Below are 21,160 nucleotides of genomic sequence, written 5' to 3'. Positions count from 1 at the left end.
GTCACAGGGTTATAACCTAGACTCCAAAAAAAGTTGTGTTTTGTTTTTTGTTTTTTGTTTTTTCCACCAACAAGTGTTGGTTCTGTCTCTGATATAAAGAGAACATACTGAACAGAGCTTTGAATGGATTTTGTCATGATTTCTGATGATAAGACAGTGTACTCACCTTTTGGGCTGCAGCAACAGATGAAGTAATAACTTGGAAAAGCAGCCTATAGCTTCCGTGGTCTATTCTTGAGATTTTGCTGACACCTGGCTGCCTATAATTATTGGAACCAGTACAGATTTCACAGTCACTGACTCAAGTGTGCAAAAATGTAATTTTCTCTATTCTTCTATAATTGAGTGTAATTTCTTTTTTTTTTTTTTTGTTCTTATAAATAAACTTTCTTTTTTTTTTTTCTTTTTTTTTTTTTAATATATGAAATTTACTGTCAAATTGGTTTCCATACAACACCCAGTGCTCATCCCAAAAGGTGCCCTCCTCAATACCCATCACCCACCCTGCCCTCCCTCCCACCCTGCTCTCCCTCCCACCCCCCATCAACCCTCAGTTTGTTCTCAGTTTTTAACAGTCTAATTGAGTGTAATTTCTGCCTTAAGCCTCCATTCTGCCTCAAAGCAGAGAAAATTTAATCTAGTCACTCTCAGATAAACTCATTCAAATTCAGTCATTTCTTAGTCAATTCAAGTTTATAATTCAGTCACAATTCAGTTTAAAACTCTCTCTCTTTTCACCCCTCTGCTTCTCTTCCCTGGAACTGATCTCAGCTCTCAAGAGCTTATCCGAGGAGCCCCCTTCTTGGTCTTCCTCTGTCCTATCCAGTAGATGACATGTGCTCCCTTGAGAGGTGACCTGAACGATCTATGGGGCACAAGGGGGTTCCCACTAGTTCTCTCTGTTGAAAGGGCAGGCAGCTCCATCCACCTGGGTCTCAGCCTCATCCTGGGCTAGCTGACCCCCTAGCTTTCTTTCTCTGGTAGATTTGTTCCACATGGAAGCCTTCAGGAAATTGTAGGTGATCTGTTTCTGCCAGTCTGACTATGGGAGCCTGGGGTGGGCAAGTCTCCCATCCTTTTGTACGGAGACATGCCACACCAGCCTTCTCTTCTGGCACTTCAAGGGCATATGAGGCTCTTCTCCCCAAAGCTTTCTGGTTTGTTATCTCCCAGCCTCAGGCTATGGCCCAGGAAAGGGGCTTGAGAACCTCTTCTCTCAGGAACCACCCCCATGAGGCCTTGAGATCAGAGGTGGGCACAGAAGTGCCACACTCACACAGAACCCTGTGGCTTCTCTCTTCCTAACTCAGGAGGTATTCTTTAACTATGGAAAGAATTGGGGGACAGGCGGCTGTTGTGTCTCCTCCAATCTCCTTGCAGATTTTTTCCATCTTATACCTGAGTGGAGGCTTTGAACTCTGAAGCTGGTGATTCATTGACTTGCTCTCTGGTGCTTCACAAAAGGGCTTCCCCAATGTGGCCGTGAGGAAAGGGGCTAGAGATGCACTGAAGACATCTGATGAGTAAAAGGAGAGACAAAAGCACCTCCATCAACATTCCACATCCCAGTCTGCCACACCACATTCTGCTTTATTTCCATGTTCTATTTTACTTTGGGAGGCACAACTAACTGTAATTAGATTAATTTTATTTCATGACTGAAGTTGGCTCAGAAGAAAATTCTCAACCAGACTGTTCTGAAAATTTGGGGGGGGGGGGGAGTGGAATAGCTACTTGTTGAAATACATGTTTATGGCCACCCCCACTACCCCATCACTCCCAAGCCCCCAGCTCCCCATTTCTGAGGACTCATTTGGATATGTAAATTACTGGAGGACGGTGATTAACTTGCCTCTTTACTTAATAATCACATTTCTTATCTTCATATACTTTAAAGCTCATCTTTCACTTTAAAGTTCATAGTGGTCACTTACACATTTTCAAGTCACCCCATTAGTTTGCCATTTTGTGGCCCCAAAGAACTTAGTATCCTGTCAGCCGGTTCACTTCCATTTTAAGAATTCTTTAAAACATTAAAACCAGTCCCAGAAATTCTTGAGAGTCCCTAATTTGCAATTATCCATCTTGAAATGTGTCCATATCAAAGGTGTGCTTGAAATGTGTTAACTGTTTCAGAGCCAAAGCTCGATCTAGCTAAGTCCTATCCCTCCATTTCACAGGAAACTGACACTTAAAAATAATTACTTCCTAAAAGAATAATAATACTGACAAATTCCCAATTACAAATTTGTCCAGGTGTTTCACAAGGTATAAATTTAACCTTTCTAGACATGACAACAAAGATAAAAATTATAAAGAGAAAGACCAAAGAGTTGGTTATGTGAAATGAAAACTTTCGTACTCCAAAAAATATCATAAAACTAAAAGGCACAAGGAAAACTTAAAAAAAATACTGGCAACATGGCAACATATATGACCAATTAAAATACTAATATTCTGGAAATTAACAAAACAAAGATATACACCCCAGTTTCTACAAATGAGCAAAGAATGTACAAGTAACCCTTGACAGAACATATGCAAGTGGCCAACAGAGCATATAGTTTTTAAAATACACAAACTCTCCAATAAATTCATGAATGCAAATTGAAAGGAGATGCCACTTTTACTCTTTAAAATCAGCAGGGTTTTTTTTTTTTTTTAAATTTTTTTTTTTCAACGTTTTTTTTAATTTATTTTTGGGACAGGGAGAGACAGAGCATGAACGGGGGAGGGGCAGAGAGAGAGGGAGACACAGAATCGGAAACAGGCTCCAGGCTCCGAGCCATCAGCCCAGAGCCTGACGCGGGGCTCGAACTCACGGACCGCGAGATCGTGACCTGGCTGAAGTCGGACGCTTAACCGACTGCGCCACCCAGGCGCCCCTCAGCAGGGTTTTTTAAAAGGACAATATCCAATGCTGGCAAGTTTACAATAATATAGATACATATTCACACTCCTGCTTGGAATGTAGACTGGTATATAGTCTTTCTTCCTAGAGAATAATTTCACAATTTGTACCAAAAGTCTTAAAAATGTTTATATTCAGGGGGAGCATAACTCCCCACTCCCTATGCGTGGCTGCCGATCATACTTCGAAAGAGTATAGTAGAGAAATGGGATAGGGAAACACCTTCACGGTGGAGCAGTCTTACAGACACCGTATCAGCCAGGTGATCAAGGTCAATATCGCCAGTTGTAAATCATGTTGATAGTATGTACTCTCGATATGATGTAACAAAAATGGCACATTACCTCTATGATCTTCCTCTCAAAAATCCATAACACCAATCTAATCATGAGAAAAACCTCAGACAAATCCCAAATGACATCCAACAATTTGACCAGTACTCCTCAAAACTGTCAAGGTCATCAAAAACAAGGCAAGCCTGAGAAACTGTCATAGTCAAGAGGAGCCTAAGAAGTCATGATGACTAAATGTAATGTGTTCCAGATGGAATCCTAAGACAGATAAGTGACATTAAGTAAAAACTAAGGAACTCTGAATAAAGTGTGGGCCTTAGCTAATAATTATGATTGATTCAATAATCATAATAAATATACTACACTAATGTAAGATGTTGTTATAGGAGAAACTGTGTAAATGGAGAATATATGGGAACTCTCACCTCAATTCTTCTGGAAACTTAAAACTATTCTAGAAAAAGTAAGTCAATTAAATTATTTTAATGTTTACATTCTTTGGCTAAGCAATTCCACATCCAGAATCTATCTTTAGGAAATAATCACAAATGTGATCAAAGATTTACCTACAAGGATAAGGATATTTCAGGGGCTCCTGGGTGGCTCAGTTGGTTGAGCATCTGACTCTTAATTTCAGCTCAAGTCATGATCTCAGTATTGTGGGATCAATCCCCATGTCAGGCTTCATGCTGAGCGTGGAGCCTGCTTGGGATTCTCTCTCTCTCCTTCTCCGTCTCTCTCTCTCTCCCTCTGCCCCTCTCACCTGCGCTCTCTCTCTCTCTCTCTCTCTCTCTCTCCATCTCTCTCTCAAATAGAAATAACCTAAATATGCAAAGAACTACAGCCTGAGAGTCAGCCAGACCTGAGGTGTAAGTCCCCATCTCATCACTTCCAAGATGTTTGTCTTTGCTAGGCATGGGCTTCTCAGACACACCCTGTACATTTGATCACCTTCTTCTCCATCTACCTACACCACAGGGCAGGTGTGTGTTTATGTCTATATGCATCTCTGTGATGGTATTCTCTCTGAGAAACACCTGCATGGAGGAAGAAGAGTTAGCAAATTCAAAACTGTGCTGTGATTTATACCTAGGGACTCTGCTATTTATCTTTCTCTTAAAGTAAGAGGTTATTGACTTGATTATATACAACACAGTTTTTCCCATTAAGTGCTTTGAAACAGTAACGCGGAAAATGTTTATAATGTGTTTTTAGTGAACGAAGATAATATAATGGCATGTACAATATGATTAACAGCTGTGCAAAGTATATATACAGGTAGAAGAAAAGAGGGGAAGGTAATAAGCAAAAATAAAAATTACAATGCTTGTGAAATGCAAGCATGCTTATGAAATGAGAACATTTTGGCTGAAATCAACACCTCTTACTTTAAAATGTCTCTAAGAATAGAAGTCTGACACTGTCTTCCTCTGGTAGCAACTTTAATCAGAAGTTAATATGAAGTTATTTTATATATTTAATTCCCTGCCCCCAGCCAGCACTCTGGCTAGCTAGCGTCCTAGGAGGTGAACCAGCTGAGGGACAGAGACCCGGAGTCTGGGCAGAGTTCAGAGGTGGTGGAACATGGGATTTCCTGCGGGATCTAGAATTTAGAGGTAGGGGTTATCTGAAAGTCCCCACCCAGGGACAAAATTAAAATCAGTGACCATCCAGCCAAGTCATCAATCCAAAGGAATAGTCAGAGACAGAGAAGGTTTGGAAGGGCAGTCTGGAGGACTTCTTTGGGCCACAGAGTAAATCTGAAGTTACCTGTTGTCGACTCCTGCAAGCCTCCTCCTGGGGGCCAGAATCTGAGCATATGACTGAAAAGTCCAACATGAGATGAACCACCAATCCCAAGTGGAGCTTGAAATGCAGATATCTCATCCAAAAAAATGTAGTAGGAATAACACCGGCTTTGGAACCAGAGAGACCAGGGTCCAAATCCCACATCAGCTATATGCTAATTATAGGGATTGAACAAATTATCTAAACTTTTTCAGCCTCTGTTTCCTCATTTGGAAACATAGGTGTGGCTGAAGAGACTCCTTGGCCACCAAAAATTGGGGCTCCCCTTCCATGGTAAAGAGATGTCGCTGAAAAGTATAGTTGTTCTGCCAGGGATTGATTGATTACATTGCTTTGCATGTTATTGAACTTTATATAAACAGAACCATGCTGCATATACTCCTTTATGTCTGGCTTCTTTCACTCAGCATAATAATTTTTAAAGTTATATTGTTACATGTTTCAATAGGTTGTTCCTTTTATGGCTGGGAAGGACTCCATTGTACAATTATGCCCAATTTATTTATTTCTCTATTGACAGATTTTTGGATTATTTCCAACTTGAGGTTATTATGAGTAAAGCTAATAGGAATATTCTTGTACTGGTCCCTTTTGAGGACCTATGCATCCAATACTCCTGGGTAAATTCTTAGGAGTGGAATTTATGGGTCATAAAGCGGGTATATGTTTAACTGTGAAACAATTTTCCAGAGTAGGTGGGTCATCTTACATTTCTACTCAAATTACTCAACAGTATCCAAAGTAATTTTTTTTTTCATTTAAAGCAAACGCAATTGAAAAGAAAGAAAAACAAAATTAGTCTTAATGAAAAATGAGTGGCAATGAATAAAGAACTTCTTCAATTATTTGGAATAGTCAAGAAAACCATTCTACAAGGTACAGAGCTATCTGACAGCTGACCCTGCAGGCAAATACTTTTATTTTGGTCATTGGTTTGGAAATAATTTTAGCCACTTAGATCAAAGGTTTTCATAAAGATGATTTGACCAGGGATCCAAATCCCGAGAGGAGAAGAATGAAGAATGTACACGAAGAACCCTTCAGATGAGCTTTCCACTCTGTTAAATGGAAGAAAGAAGAATTTTCCCACATGGCATACTTGTTTACTGAGCCAGCCCAGTGCTGTGACAAATGAAACAACTTCTTGATGCCTAACACAGCTCGCCCCCAGGCACTGAGTCACAGCTTTGTGTTTCCCTTGAGTTCTGCAGCAAACAAACAGATCAGATAACTTTATTAATTACGCACCCTGGGGCCCAGGGCCGTGACAGGCTCAGGCTCCGCCAGTAGCCCCGGTAGTCAGTTTCCAGCATGCTCACGGCACAGGAGGTGTTTACATGTGCCTTCTGGTTCTGAAAGCATCCTGACACCCACGGTAGTGTTTTCACTGGCTGTATGGGACTCTGTAAGAAAAAATGAAAACTGTAAAGCCAGAATATCAACTCCAATCTCAGCAACTGTAGGACATGCTCAATGCCATCTTTTTTTTCTCTATTAGGAAAATACAAAATTGGCCACCAGCAAAATGTCCAGAAATGAGAAATGGTTAAATAAAAGGCCCTCTTCCTACTGCAGATGGTGGGAATTGTGCATTTAAGAGCAGGGAAACGACACAATGAGGCCTTGGGAAAATCCTGAGGTGGCAGTGTGCTGAGCAAAAGGCCATTCTGCACACACAGAATAGCCAAAAACCCAGATGTGGGGGCCAGAAGCCTACCAGTAGGCAGTTATTTCCAGATGATTCAGGAAAGGATTGGGACTTGGTCCTGGACAAATTAATGAATTTTCTTATGACTTTTATTTTCATAAGTGGGTAAGATGCCAGGGGAAAAGGAGTAAGGAATCCTTGTTCTTTTCTTTCTTTCTTTCTTTCTTTCTTTCTTTCTTTCTTTCTTTCTTTTTCTTTCTTTCCTTCCCTCATTTTCTTCCTTCCTTCCTTCTCTTTCTTTCTCTCTTTCTTTCTTTCTTTACCTCTTTCTCTCTGTCTTTCTAATTTACCACTGGCCAGGCGCTGCACCAAGCACTTATAAAGCATTAACTGACTTAATGCCTACAACACCTCCACAAAGTAGGTACCATCATCCCCATTCCAAAGATGATCTCTGTCTCAAGGAAGTTAATTAAGTTTGGAAGCTTCCCCAGCTGAAAGGAGCAGGATTTAAACCCAAGCCTCAAGCCTCTCTACTTGCTCTAGACTACTGACGGTTTTAAAAAGTTCAAGAGGAGTTTTAAGATGGGCGGCTGCTACCCTTCACTATGGACAAGAGCTCCATATTAAGACTGCCTAGAAGCTGTGCTTAAAAAGGAAAAGATACTTTTCCCTTATGTTCTACTCCTAATGACCAAATCGCTCCCCACTGCCCAGGGCTGGCTCATTTTCCTATGAGAAAGATTTAATTAAAAGCCTCTTTCTTTGACAACATTACTCCTGGAGCCCCTCTGCTCCACGGGGACCAGCCTTGAGCTCTATATGGCAGCGCGTTTCTCTGCTTTCCCCTCCAAATCGGGGAAGCCTTCTTCCCTGCTATCAGATTCACTTTTCCAGTGTAAAGGAAAGCCACCTTGCCTTCTTTATTCACTGTCTTATTTAGAGAAGTTCTCTAGCACTAGAGCCGTGGTATTTTTATAAGCCACACGAACAACAATGTATTGCCTCAATTACTGTCTATTGTGTGTTTTGGGGTCTCCTTGATAATAGCAGGCTGGATGGAGCACACTCGGCTGCCTTGCCCTTATTAAACTGTGAAGGTCACTTCTCTGCCAGGATCTGTAGCTGGCGAGCCCTCCCTTCTCTTCCACAAATGTTGTCTCTTCCAGAGCTTTTTGCAATTATGGCTCATTTCTCTAGGTTTCATATGGCAGGCGTCTGAACAGAATTAAAAGCATAAGCACGTGCAAAAATAATCCGCTTCCCAAGATAGCAAATGCTGAGAAGTTCTATATTAGAACACACTGGGAGTGCTGACTGGCTAGGGCATGATTAACCTAATAGGCTTAAAGTTCCACTTGCCATGCACATCTGTCAGGACCGGGGCTGAAGCAGGCCCATAATCCCTGAGACTGGGGTCCTTCAGAATTGCCCTGTTGCTCACTAACAGCAGAGGGTTCAAGATTAGAACAACAAGACAACAGGCACCACCACCTCTTCATGGTGGGGCCAAGGGACTAAAGAAAACTGATTCCAAGGACCCGGCACCATGGACTTCAGAGGATTCTGGCCTGGAAATTGCCCGGACAGATTAGTAAGCCTCGCTTTTGTTCCTCCTATTTCAAATTTGATTCTCTGCAAACTGTGAAGAGTGTTGGGGGGGCGGGGAGATGACTACAAGCTGAAATCATGGGGTGCACACCTTCCCACAATGACCTTGTTAATAGCGTCGCTAAGAGTGGCATCCAGTTTTTTAAAAAGCCCAAAGCAATTTTGCCGGGACGTCAGGGGGGCAGTGAAAGATGCTCTACTCCTTCGCTGCTTCCCACCTCCACCTGCTATGACTCTGGGGGAGGCTTGTCCCAGGGACAGAGGCTGGCACAGGAGCAGCCAAGTTCCCAGACCCAAATCTCGGCTGAAGGTCTTTGTCAGCTCCCAAGAGATCCCACTGCAGGCAAAGGGAAAGATATGGAAGGACTGCCCCCCAAAGCCAAAACCTCCCAATCCCACCTGGGCAAATCACAAAGCCGCACGGCTAAGGACATTCCGTCCAAGACACAGAGCTCCCACGGGTCACCAGGGGCAGCCTCCTCTGGGGAAGCCAGTGAAGAAAGTAACACCCAGGAAAGGATGCTGAGATGCCACACATGTGGCCAACAGGGCCGTTGCTGCCAAAACAGCATTCCTGCTCATGAGCCTGAGGGCAAAGTGGACTTCCCCGAGCCCCTGGTGAAAGCGCACCAGCATGCCTATACCTACCTCCACTCCAGCCTCTCCAAATATGAAGCAATTCTGTGCATCACCCATCAGGCCACCCAGACCCAAGAGCTGCTCCAGCCCATGGTCAGCTTCCTGCTGCTGTGCTTTGATGAGGTCAACCGGCTCTTGGGGGAGATCTCCAAGGATGGAGAAGTGCTCCTCCAAGAAGTTAGGGAGGATCTGGCGTGGCCGTTGAGGAAAGGAGAGCCCCAAGAGCAGCCGGACCTCCTACCACAGCTTCTGCAGCACACAGTCAGCAAGCTGCTGGTGCTCAGGGGCATGGTGGCCTCACTCACCGGCAGCTTCCTGGAGAGCTCCAGTGGTTACCTCCATGCCACCGCGAGCCACGTGGGAAAGAAGCTGAGCACAAAGAGGGGTGTGGATGAATGTCTCCTGCGGGCTCTGGGGCAACTGGAGAGCTTGGTGAGTGGCCACAGCGACCCTGGGATGCAGGGTCTGCCCTTGTGCTCCGAGGACAGTGGCATCGGTGCTGACAATGAGTCTGTGCAGCTGGCCGACAAGCTGGGCAAGCAAGCCAGCTGGGACTCAGTGCCAGAGCCCTCGGAATGGAAACCGGCGTTTCCAGCCACAGCAGAAGCCAGGCTCTCGGGACACACCTGGCAGCAAAGTCCTTTCCAGATGGGTTCAGACCGACCCCAGGACTGCCCGCTTTCGAGACCTCCTACGGCGAAGGTTCAGCCAGAGGCACAGGGTGGGGCCGGTGGCCAATGCCCCTCCAGCACGGGCCCAAGAAACACTACCTCCAGCTCCCTGGGGATGGCCAAAAGCACTTGGTGTGACTCCCTTGGGATTGGGATCTCAAGGGAAGCACGTTTTTCTAAAGGCCCCAGGTTGATGGGCACGTCTTCCCTCAGTGAAGGTGAGGACAGTAGCCCAGAGGAGGAGGAAGACCAAGCGAGCAGCATGAGTCCCTGTGCATGGCGGGAAAATTCTTCCCAGCCAAGGCCACGGTCTTCACCTGGTAGCCCGGAAAGCCTGTTTCAGCCACACCCCAGGAGGCTTAGGAGCCCCCAAGCCCAGGAAATGATTCTGAAGATGAAGGAAGCAATCAGCGAAAGGATCAAGTTTGTCCCTGTGCCCTCGGGGCCCCAGGACTGGCCTGAGGAGGAGGACAGGAGGACGGCGGTCCCACCAAGACCCAGCACAGCCAGTGGCAGCAGGAGGGCCCCTGTGAGGCAGAGGAGGTCCCAGTCAGAGGGCTGTCTGAAGAGCCAGGCTGAGGACCCCACCCTCCAGGAGCTGCGGAGGGTCCAGAGAGACCTCAGCCAGAGGCTGGAGGCATTTTACGCCCTGGGCGCACGACAGCAGGGGCAGAGCGCGGGGCAGGTCCCGCAGCCCAGAGCAGTGGCTCTGAGGCCCGACAACTGCAGGGTCACCCCGAGCAACACCATCAGCAAGCTGAAGGCCTCTCTCACCAAGAACTTCAGCATTTTGCCAAGTCAGGACAAAAGCATCTTGCAGAAATGCGGTCCCCGCCCTGAGAGTGAACAGCCCTGGCGGCGGAGAGCTGAGGGGCTTCCGGTGGCCATTGCGTCGGATGAGAGGGCCAGTGAGGCTCCAGGAGCCATGGACTGGAATGTCAGGGGCTGCCCCACCAGAACATCGGTCAAGAAACTCATTGAAACTTTCAGTCCCACTAAGAGTCTGAGAACACTGGGGGATTCCAAGGCCTCTGGGCCAAACCCCTGCCTCAGGAAATGGGGGGTCCCCATCATGCCTCCCAGATTTCCCATTTACAGGGGGCTTGCCCCTTTGTATCCAAAGCCACAAATTTCTCCAGCAGCAAGCAGAGACCCCCTCCAGGTGGGGCCAGACTGGAGGCCCCCACCTATTTTTCCCCCTGTGCTCACAGCAGAACCATCCAAGAGTGAGGATCTCAATTTCAACTGTGAAACAGAGGAGGACCCAGAGCATCTCCCTCCACCGCCTCTGGAAGTCCTGATGGACAAATCCTTCACCTCTCTGGAGCCCCCAGAAAGCAGCAAGCCAGCAGGGAGCTCCTCCAAGGAGACCCATGTGCCAGGGCCGGGAGGGGCTGACCCTGCCCGGAGAACGTGGGCTTCCCCAAAGCTAAGAGCCTCCATGAGCCCCACTGACCTGCTACCCAGCAGGAGCACGACTGCCCCCACCAGGCCCCACAGCACAGGGCCAGGGGGCAGCAAGAGTGGCTACAGCACCAAAAAGCTCACCTGGGACCTTAATCACCTGCCAGCAACCAGCAGAAACCCAGAGGTGGAGGGCAGTGGGGCTCCGAGTCAGGCACCTGCAGACAAGGCTGCCAGCCTGTCCAAGCATCCCCAGAAGGCCATCCCCTGGCACCACTGCAGCCACACATCTGGGCACAACAGGACCTTGGGACCCAGCCTGGCCAGGCCAACACGGGGGCCACATTCTCCTGAGGCCCCAAGACCGAGCCAGGAGAGAAGCGCCCTGCTGGTCAGGAAGGCCTCTCCCTCAAGAGGATACTGGACACCCCGAGCAGTCAGGAGGCAGCCCTCCTCTCACAGACCTGCCCGGCCAAGTGCTCCTTCTGTGCATGGCTCCTCCAGCCCACCTGTCAGCCCTCCGGTGAGCCCCAAGGTGCTAAGCCCCCCAACAACAAAGAAAGGAGCTTCCCCAGCAACACGGCAGCACAAGCCGCCCAGCCCTCCCCCCGCGAGCCCACCCACACGTCACAAGGCCTCCAGCCCCCCCACCCAGCACACAGAAGCAAGTTCCCCTTCCTCTGGCGCCTCCCCATCCCCCCCAGTGTCCCCTACTGAGGGACAGGAAACAAGAGGTTCTGAGAACAATCGGGCAGCCACAGCCAAAGTGTCTGGGAACACGTGTTCTATATTCTGTCCAGCCACCTCCTCTCTGTTTGAAGCTGCACTGCCACTTTCGACCGCCCACCCGCTCACCCCACCATCGCTGCCACCTGAAGCCGGGGGCCCTCGTGGGACCCCCGCAGGATGCTGGAGGAGCAGCTCAGGGCCACGGCCGAGGGCAGGCTCACAGCGGGGCATGGCCCTGTGTGCCCTCAACCCTCAGCCTTTCGTCAGGAGGACAGCTTCTGACCGCCGGCCAGGTCTCCGCCTCCCGCTGCCTGTCCCCGGTGCCACCAGCAACGCTTGTGAATCCCCACTCAGCAGGAGCAGGTAAGGAAGGTCGTGGGCCCTGGCCCTGCGGTAATTAGAGTAGAGCCTTGGGTCTTCGGGATCATCTGGGTCAGTAGTTTTCCAACTGTGCTCCAAGGGAAGAGGCTCCAAGTTGGAAAAAGGGGCTGGGGGATATCCAGCCTCCTGCCACCCACCCCTTCCTCGAGCAGCTGTGCCTTCATCTGTCACTCATTTCAAGTTCCCAAGAAAGATTTTAATTGAAAGAAGTTCTGCTGTGTGAAAAATACAGCTTAGGGGTGGCTGGGTGGCTCAGTTGGTTAAGCGTCCGACTTCGGTTCAGGTCATGATCTCACGGTTCATGGGTTTGGGCCCCACGTCCAGTTCAGAGCCTGGCGTCTGCCTCAGATATTCTCTCTCTCTCTCTCTCTCTCTCTCTCTCTCTAACCCTCCTCTGCTCATGCTCTGTCTCTGTCTCAAAAATAAATAATAAACATTAAAAAACATTTAACAAAAAAAAATTCAAGTAATCACATTAATCCAAGCACATACACACCCCCTTTATTTTGCACTTAGGGAAACGTAGATGAAGTGACTTCCTATGCCCCTACACCCTCCATTGAAACACTGTCACCCTGTCTGGAACCAGTGTCCTCATTACTGTAGTTTATAGTTTACTAAAGCAGACCAATATCTATGCGGGAGGCCCTCAAACTTCCTTGTCCTGGGACCCCTTTAAACTCTTAAGAATTAGAGAGACCCCAAAAGAACCTTCATGTAGGTGGGTCGTATCTATCGCTTTTTACTGTATTATAAATTAAAATTGAGAAATGTTTAAAATGTTTATGAATCCATTTTTAAATGACCCCATTATATATTAACATAAAAAGTAGGTATATTTTCTACAAAAAAAATGTTTTTGAGCAAAAAGGGTGGCATTGTCTTATATTTTTGCAAATCCCTTCATGTCTGGCCTCACAGAAAGATGGTGGAATTCTCAAATCTGCTCCTGCAGTCCATCTGGTGTGATATGACACGTCATGTAGACTGGAAAACTCCACTCTACATTCACGGAAGAATGAGTGGAAAAGGCAAATAATGTCTTGATATTATTATGAAAATAGTTTTGACCTCAGAGATTCCCCCCTCAAAACTGTCTCAGAGACACCCAGGGGACATGCCTTGAGATGGCTCGTCCTGGATGTGTGCGATAGAAATGTTTGGCTTCCCCACGCCCCCAAAAGCCTGCCTCCACTTCTCCTCTGTTCTAGCCTCACCTCTACCTCCCCGTTCAGAGGTGTGTGGGGTGAGAGCAAGACTCTTCATGGGTGCTGAGTACCAGAACCGGGTGGAAGGACTGCCATCTCTACCCTCAGCAGACTGAGTTCATGTGTGCTTTTCCGGTGAGGGCAGCTGGCTTGCATGTCATTGGCCCGGCCATGTGGGCAGGCCTGGGCACGAGGCTGCGACGGGCCATGAGTCACACTGCACCACTACCTGCACACAGAAGGAAAGACACATATGCCCAAGTGGACGGAGTGCATGGGGACATGCATCTTTTCCAGAATGTGGCATGGGAAGAAATCTGTCTATCTGAGACCTATCAGAGAAGAACTCTTATCAATGTGTCTTGATATCAGATCGGACGAAGCTCAACCAGCACGGTCCTTTCTATCTTCAAAACGCCCACCACTGCGTCAATCAGCAGTGTATTTCTGCCAGAGTGATGCGCGTTACAGACTTCACAATCTGTTGAGGCATGAATGGTAATTTTTTACAAAGTCCTCGGCAGTCAATTTTAAATAAAGATGTTATCTAGGGAAAGTTGTGCATTATTATAGTTATATAAACTTCCCCAGCCACTTGAAAGAAATGAAATATTGATTATTTTTGCAAGAATCTTAATGTAATACTGCTCTTTTCTTAAATCTAAAATGAGCTTCCTACAGCACGGTGCTTTTCATCTAAGAACCTCTATAAATGTTAATGCATCACTCCTCACTCTAGCCACTTATTCAGATATTACATTTCTAAAACTGTGCCCTTCAGGAGAAGAGCTTGAGAGAACAGGGACAATAAAATGGCATTAATTAAAAACACTAACATTTTAAAACAGCAGGAGCAATACTAAAGTAACATAAAATTGTTCAAGAAGAAAATAATGCCCTTCTCTCAGGCTTCTCCTCGGAATAGGGCAGGCTAAAAGGTTGTTTTATGTCCTGAATCTCAATACTTGGGGAGATGGGGTGGTGAGGGCGGAGAGAAGTGCTTGCAGCTTGAAAGAAAGGAGGATCCGTGAACAGGCACCTTCCCAAGGTCGCGTGGAAGGTCACAATAATGGCTCACACTCCTTCCCCTGCCTCCTGCTAAGACCACACCTCTCAGCCCCTCCAAACTGTGAGCCTATGAGCACATGGTGGATGTGATGGGAAAATGCTCATTCCCCAGTCCCTCCACACCTCCGTCCCTGTCAAGTTGGCATCTGGGAGGAGAAGTACTCCAGCTATAAAAGCACTGAGTGGTTTCACCCTCTGCCGCTGCCTTTGTTCCTGCCGTCCTGCATATGGGAAACCATACCGAGGAACTAGGCATAATTTCCCAAGATCACGCAACTAGCCAACAAGCCAGCCCCAGAGAGCCTGAAAGACTCAGGACGGGCTGTTTCCGCAAGCAGGGACTGGCAGGGATGCACCACACCCCACACGTCTTGCAGCAGAGGCAGGCGTGCAGGATAAACTGGCCTGCATCCGGCATTGACCTGCTTCTCGTCATCCAGGCCGGGCACAAGCCCCTCTTATAGAAAAAATGATGATGTTTATCCTCCCAATCTTGGGGCCCAGGGGGTTGGGAACAGTCCTTGGAGGCTTACCCAGGAAGCTCCGTTACTGAGCTCCAACAGTTATTTATGTTTTGAATCTCCTGGTGGGGGTGCCGTCTCTAGGTCCTAGCCTGCTGGGGCATTGTGAGCGTTCAAGAAGGGTCCAGGCTTTCTCCCCTAAATGCAGTGCTTTTCGTCTCTGCTTGGACTGGACCATCCCCGGCAGGGGCTCTCTGCAACTTAAACCCCCCGACCCTATTTCCTGGATCAGGCTACCTACCAACTGATCAGCGGGGCAGTGGCTGGGCAGCCTGCCTCCCCAGCTGTCCTGGGACCAGGGAGAACCACAGCTATGTTGTGGCAACCAGGAAAATCTGCCTCCTAGCCTGAGCCTCACACAGATGTGGAACCTGGCTGGGGTTGGGGAAGACGCAGTTCTAGGACAAAGTCATTTGTCACCTCCACCGACACTACCCGCCACAGCCTATCTCCGGGCAAGCCCCTCCCATTCCTGCCAGCTACCCCATTGGGGAGCAGCAAAGGGTCATGGATGAAGTGCATCCTACATCTGGCTTCCCCTGCTCCAGAAGAGGCACCGGGAGAAGTCAGTAAGATGGGAGCTGGTCCTGCACACAAAATCACACTTGGTCAGGCAGGGACCGGTCATGGGGCCAGAGGCCAACCTGGATGCGGTTGGCTCTGCAGAACACAGTGAGACCCTCACTGCCTAAAAATCACATTGGTGCCAATCTTAGCGCCCACTCCACCCCACCCCACATTCCTGCCACCTTGATCCCATTAGGATCCAAACTCAGACTTGCCCTCCACTGGTTTGACATCTCATGTAAGCCTAAACACATAAAGCTAAACATGCTGTGTAATGAAGCTCCCGGAAGAGTCAAGAACCTGCTGTCACGGGCAGAGAGAAAGACCTTCTGGTCTGTGCATGTGAGGAGCTGGGTCCAATCCTGAACCTGAGGTGACTGATTGAGAGACTTTGGTCCTCAGGTGCCTACCTGTCATATGACAGGGTGGTCCCTAGTATCCCTTCCAGGTAAGACTTCTTGTTCATGCTACAAAGTGGCAGCACCAGAATGACAGCTGGCCATTTATTGAGCACTTACCATGTGCTGGTTAATGTGCTATGACTATATCACACTTTATCCAGTACTGATACCTTTGAGTGCCCTATGAGATGGGTGCTATTATTATCTCCATTTTACAAAGAAGAGAACTGGGAATCAGAGAGATTAATATGCTACAGGGCACACTGCTAGTAAGTGCAGGAACTCAACCCAAACAGCCAGACTCCAACCTCCAAGCAGTAACTACAAGGTTAGCCCGCCAGCACACAGCCAGTGCAACTTTCCGAGCTGGTCCCCTTTCTTTAAAAAAAAAAAAATTGTTTCATGTTTATTTATTTTTGAGGGAGGGAGACAGACAGACTGTGAGCAGGGGAGAGGCAGAGAGAGAGGGAGGCACAGAATCCAAAGCAGACTCCAGGCTTTGAGCTGTCAGCACAGAGCCGGACGCGGGGCTTAAACTCACGAACCATGAGATCATGACCTGAGCTGAAGTCAGACGCTTAACCGACTGAGCCTCCCAGGTGCCCCTGAGCCAGTCCCCTTTCCAGCCCAAGGTTGCTCCATGCTGGTGATCATTCTCCATTCTGCACTCCCAGTGCACACTGGCTGTCCCTCTCCACCCAGACCCCCTGTCACTGTGTCATTCAGTGGCTGGAAAGCTCTATTCTAGCCAGATGCCAGGCCTGCGCCAAGCACTTTCCATTTTACTCCATTCAGGAAAAGGGTGGCAGCTGAGTGAAGCAGGGTGTGGTGAGTTTTTTGGTTTTTTCTTTTTTTTTTTTTTTTTTTGCTGTTATTGTTGGCGTTGTTTTCAATTCAACGAGCTAAGCCTAACCCTTTATTAAACAAGAAGTGCTTTAAAAACAAAAACAAAATAAAGGCCCAGCTCCCAGAGTTCCCGAGGGAGCTGCTTTGTTCAGAGCAGCAGGATCCTGGGCATCAGAAGAAGAACAGGACTCAACCTGTCAGCACAGACACCAGGGGCTGGGTTCCCACGGTGCCCGACCACAGCAGGCACACACAGGACAGCACCAGCCAGGCAAACCTGATGCAGGAGGGCAGAGGTCTGACAACAAGGGGCCACAGGCCTGTGGGAGAGAGAGACAGAAGGACAGAGAGAGGCAGAATAGGGATTGAGGCGGCGGGGGGGGGGGGGGGGGGGGCAGGTTGCAGAAGGAACAACAGAGGAGTTCTTGATCTACATTTGTCCTTTTTCCCAGCAGCAGCAGTGAGGAGAGCCCCAAAAAGGACACTGAGCCATGGAGCAGCCCCTGTGCCCCGGAACTAAAGGGTTCTGGCTTGGATGCATCTCCCCCAGAGCTCTGCGTGTTGGGCCACGGGCTGCAGCGGGAGGCCAGAGCCAGCCGCGCCCAGGACAAGCCTCAAGAGAAGGAAGTAGCCTGACAGGCCAACCAACAGGGTCACACTGATGCCAGTCATCCCAGAAGGAGATGGGTGACAGCCAAGCAGCAGACTGTCCCATAGATGGTGGACCAACCAAACTCCTATTGAGGTGTCCTAGAAAGATCTGGAAAGTACACTGCCCAGAGGGTCTGCTAAATTCTAAACATTCGCCACTTTCAGTCCCAGATTCTGGTTTGCCTTGGGGCTCAAAAGTTAACTATAACTTTAGACCCCCACAAAGACACTCTTCAATCCTTCAAGTACTGCCTTAACTCAGGGGGGAAATGTATTTATCGCACGCTCGATGGGCCGGGGGTCTTACCTGGGTTAGTTTCATGGAATCAATTAATCCTCACAACAAAGAAGGAAGCAGATAGCATTCTCCCTATTTGCAGATAAAGAAAACCAAAGCGCCCCTCCAGCCCCACCCCCACGGTGTCTTGCCTGAGGTCACACAGCTAGGAAGAGAATACAGCAAAAATCAAACAGGTGTGCCTGGCAGCAGAATCTCTTTGCTTTTTGTTCCATTTCATTGCCCATGACTATTTCATTACTCCATCTGCCCAAAGCATGTCTAGTTGTACAAAGGGTTGGAAAGTTTGGGTGTTTGTTTGTTTTTTTAAAGATTAAACAGTGGCACAGCATTTGACACAGCATTTGAGTCACCACTGAGGGCTTTGTTTGGAAACCGATTTCTTCAGAGATAGGAAGACCAAGGTGGAATTAAGACACACACCCTTCTCTCCTCCCTCCCAAGCACAGACCCAAAGCCCTCAACACAAAGCTCCCAGCCCACTTGAGCTGAGCGGCCTCAGATTGTGTCTCAGAGGTGTGTCTCACATGCTCTGCCCTACGCATCCACATGCCTCTCAAGCTGGGTGGGTGCAACCAAGCCTTGCAAACACACAGCCTGTTCTCTGTGCCCCAAAGGGGCTGGGGTTCCAGAGGGTGCACACACGCACGCTCGCGCACGCACGCCAGTCTCCCCCAGGGGCTTCTTGGCCAACGTTGTTCATCTGCAAATCATCTGCACAACTTCTGCTGGATCCGAGATGGAAACGAAGAACGACTGGTCAGGCCAAAACCCTGCCTCTGCCCATGCGCTAGATATCTGCTGCAGATCTGGAATTTTTCCATCGGTGGCTGTAGAGGGCTTTCTATTTAGAAAAGAATTTGCCATAATTGGGTGATTCAGTGCAGGCTCAGTGGGTTGTCTAAAGACAAGAATTCTCGCCCACGGGGTACAGCTAAGGGGCAATCCTCCAGATCCGCTGCAAAGCCGATTTTTTAAGTTTGGGAAAATTATAGACTTCAAGTCCTTTCTTGTTGAAATAGATCATGACTCAAGAACGTGTTAAACTGGGCCCTGGGGCTACAGCTACCTCCCCTAGGGACAGGCCGTGACTCTAAGTAAACGAATTCATCTTGACTTGTCCAGTTATTAAAATAGGGGTGATGAGGATAATCTCTTCAAAGGCACCCAAGGATTAGTTGATTAAACCACCAAGAGGGGCCACAACCCACCCCTCTATTGGGAAATGCCTGTGCACACCCAGCTGGATGCTCACGCCTGCTGGGTATCTGTGCTGTCAGAGCAGAGCTCAGGCAGGGGCAGGGCTGGTTGTGGGCAGGGCTACGTGCAGGGTGAGTGGGTGGGTGGACCTGGGGAACCGCGTGGGCCACAGGAAATGGGAGGGAGCGTAAGTGTGTGAGAGCAGCCAGGTTTAAGAAACTTCCCTGCTACAGAGTTGGCCAGTCTCCTTACCTGGGCAGGCCAGGCGCAGGGGGGACGAGGGTGTGGGCCCTGGGTAGGCTGGGCACCGGCCTGAGCGCAGGGGAAGCAAGCTGGGCGGGAGATGCAGCTCACTGGTAAACAGCTTCAGGGAGGGACCGTCAGAAAGCGCACCCTGCCCTGGGCTGGGGTTGAGGGGCAGGCTTCCAGGGGGCTGAAGAAACACAGCAGAAACCGAAACGAAGGGAGACTGGACAGGGACCCCATCAATGAAATTGTGATACAATGTAGGAGTGTAATCACAGAGCCAATAAAAAGTCTAGTTCCTGGAACCAGGACAGGAAGTGGGAGTCACATCCACAGGAGGAGGAAGTAAGGCCAAGCTCTCTCTTAAAGGGCTGCCTCTTAGAGGTTTGGGTTCGTTTGAGTCTGTAGGTGGGGGCCAAGTGCACCCAGCTGCAGCAATGAAAGCTAGGTGTGGGTGGCTGGTAGAAAGGTCTGGAATGAACCTCCACGAGTGTGCCTGGCAGGAGGCTCTCTGAGAGAGGCTGCCCCCTCCCCCAAGCAGCAGCTGACACTCACCCTTCCTATGTGGAGGCAGCAATGGAGGAGTACTGGGCTTCTAGGATTCCTGCTGTCAGCCCTGGAGCAGTTCAGGACTCCTCTTCATCCCTCCACATTTACCGAGCACCTGCTTGTACCAGGACAATGCCAGGCTCCTGTCACATATCCCTATACGTGATGTAGTGAGAGGCCTCCAGGCCCAGGTAGCATTAGACCATTGTGTTGGCCCAGGACCCAAAGGCTTCAAGAATCCCAAGTCAGCTTTCCCTGTGGTAAGGGGAGGGGTTGTCAATGCGAAGCGGCTGGGAGGCAATAAAGGTCAAAGGTGAAGCAGTGCAGAGCCAGCACAGGAGCAGATGGGTCACAGAGGTGGTTTTTTGGCTACCATCCCAACCACCAGACTTAGCCCAAATTATAGGTGAATTAGACATTGTACAAAAGAAATTAAATCTACCACAACAGGCAACTTATGTGGCTTCAGCTCAGTTTCAACCCTCCTCGAGACCGGGCCTTTACTCAAACCGACATCTACGGTTCTGCCTTAGAAAGCACACTGCTGGTGGCCATGAGGGACAAGCCCAATCCCACAACTTCTCAGATGGGTCACTCTCACCTCCACCCAAGAACCTCGTCCTTGCTGAGCCCAATCCACTTCTTGTCCTCAAAGGAGAAGGGAGAGCAGGGTCTGTTTTGTTTTGTCTCTTTAAAACAATTAAGCCAATAGGGGCACCTGGGTGGCTCAGTCGGTTGAGCATCCAGCTTTGGCTTAGGTCATGATCTCACAGTTCGTGAGTTCGAGCCCCGCGTTGGGCTCTGTGCTGACAGCTCAGAGCCTGGAGCCTGCTTCGCATTCTGTGTCTCCCTCTCTCTCTGCCCCTCTCCCACTCGCGCTCTGTCTCTGCCTCTCAAAAATAAAGAAACATAATAAAAAAAAATATTTTTTAATTAAGCCAATAGACCCAACCATTAAGGACTCATGAGTCTGCAGTTTTTCTTCCCAAAGTTAGAAACAAAGAAGAAATTTTGGATATAAAGACAAGAGAGGCTGCCACCAAAGAAGATAACAGTTTAAGAGGCACATATTATACCCGTGTTCTTATTTGGACCAAGTCTTTTCCAGGGTGTCCAGCCATCCTCAACACTCATGGAGACCCCAGAGCTGCAGAGAGGAAGATGCTTCAGCTCTGTATCTAACATGTTAGTAACATAGCATATGGTTCTGCCCCAGGGGAAAAACACAATTTTCCGGTTCCATCAAAAGGATTCATTGAGAAAAAAAAAAAAAAAAAAAAAAAAAGGAGATATATACTCTGGCAGAACAGTGATAGCTTCTTGCAAGTATAAATACAATCTTCAAGAGGAAATAGAACTTTCCCTCCACAGCCTGGATCTGTGCAGTTGTATAAGCAGCATCTATCTCTTTCCTCACATCATACACCCAGTTCAGAACCTGAAATAATCCATGTGGATAGAAAATGCAGGGCAGACAGACCAAAGAGACTTCTCTTGCATTGTGAAAAG

The 21,160-nt window shown here is 48.4% G+C and overlaps 1 protein-coding gene across 2 annotated transcripts; it reads left to right on the top strand.

Annotated features, from left to right (window-relative positions):
• The first annotated feature begins 7,957 nt into the window (after positions 1–7,957).
• Positions 7,958–18,537, top strand: PCARE (photoreceptor cilium actin regulator). Of its 2 annotated transcripts, none has more exons than XM_060651726.3 (2): positions 7,958–12,078; positions 17,160–18,537. In XM_060651726.3, the coding sequence occupies exons 1-2, from the start codon at positions 8,351–8,353 to the stop codon at positions 17,341–17,343; spliced, it is 3,912 nt and encodes a 1,303-aa protein (XP_060507709.3). In that variant the 5' UTR covers positions 7,958–8,350; the 3' UTR covers positions 17,344–18,537. The 2 variants fall into 2 exon arrangements, with proteins under 2 accessions (XP_060507709.3, XP_060507718.3); XM_060651735.3 differs by having other exon boundaries at positions 7,959–12,078; positions 17,163–18,537.
• The last annotated feature ends 2,623 nt before the right edge of the window (positions 18,538–21,160 follow it).

Source organism: Panthera onca, chromosome A3, assembly GCF_046562875.1.
Source record: "Panthera onca isolate mPanOnc1 chromosome A3, mPanOnc1 haplotype 2, whole genome shotgun sequence".
Classification (NCBI taxonomy): Eukaryota; Metazoa; Chordata; class Mammalia; order Carnivora; family Felidae; genus Panthera; species Panthera onca.
Note: the sequence above shows the minus strand (reverse complement) of the source record. Positions and strands in the feature narration are given on the sequence as shown.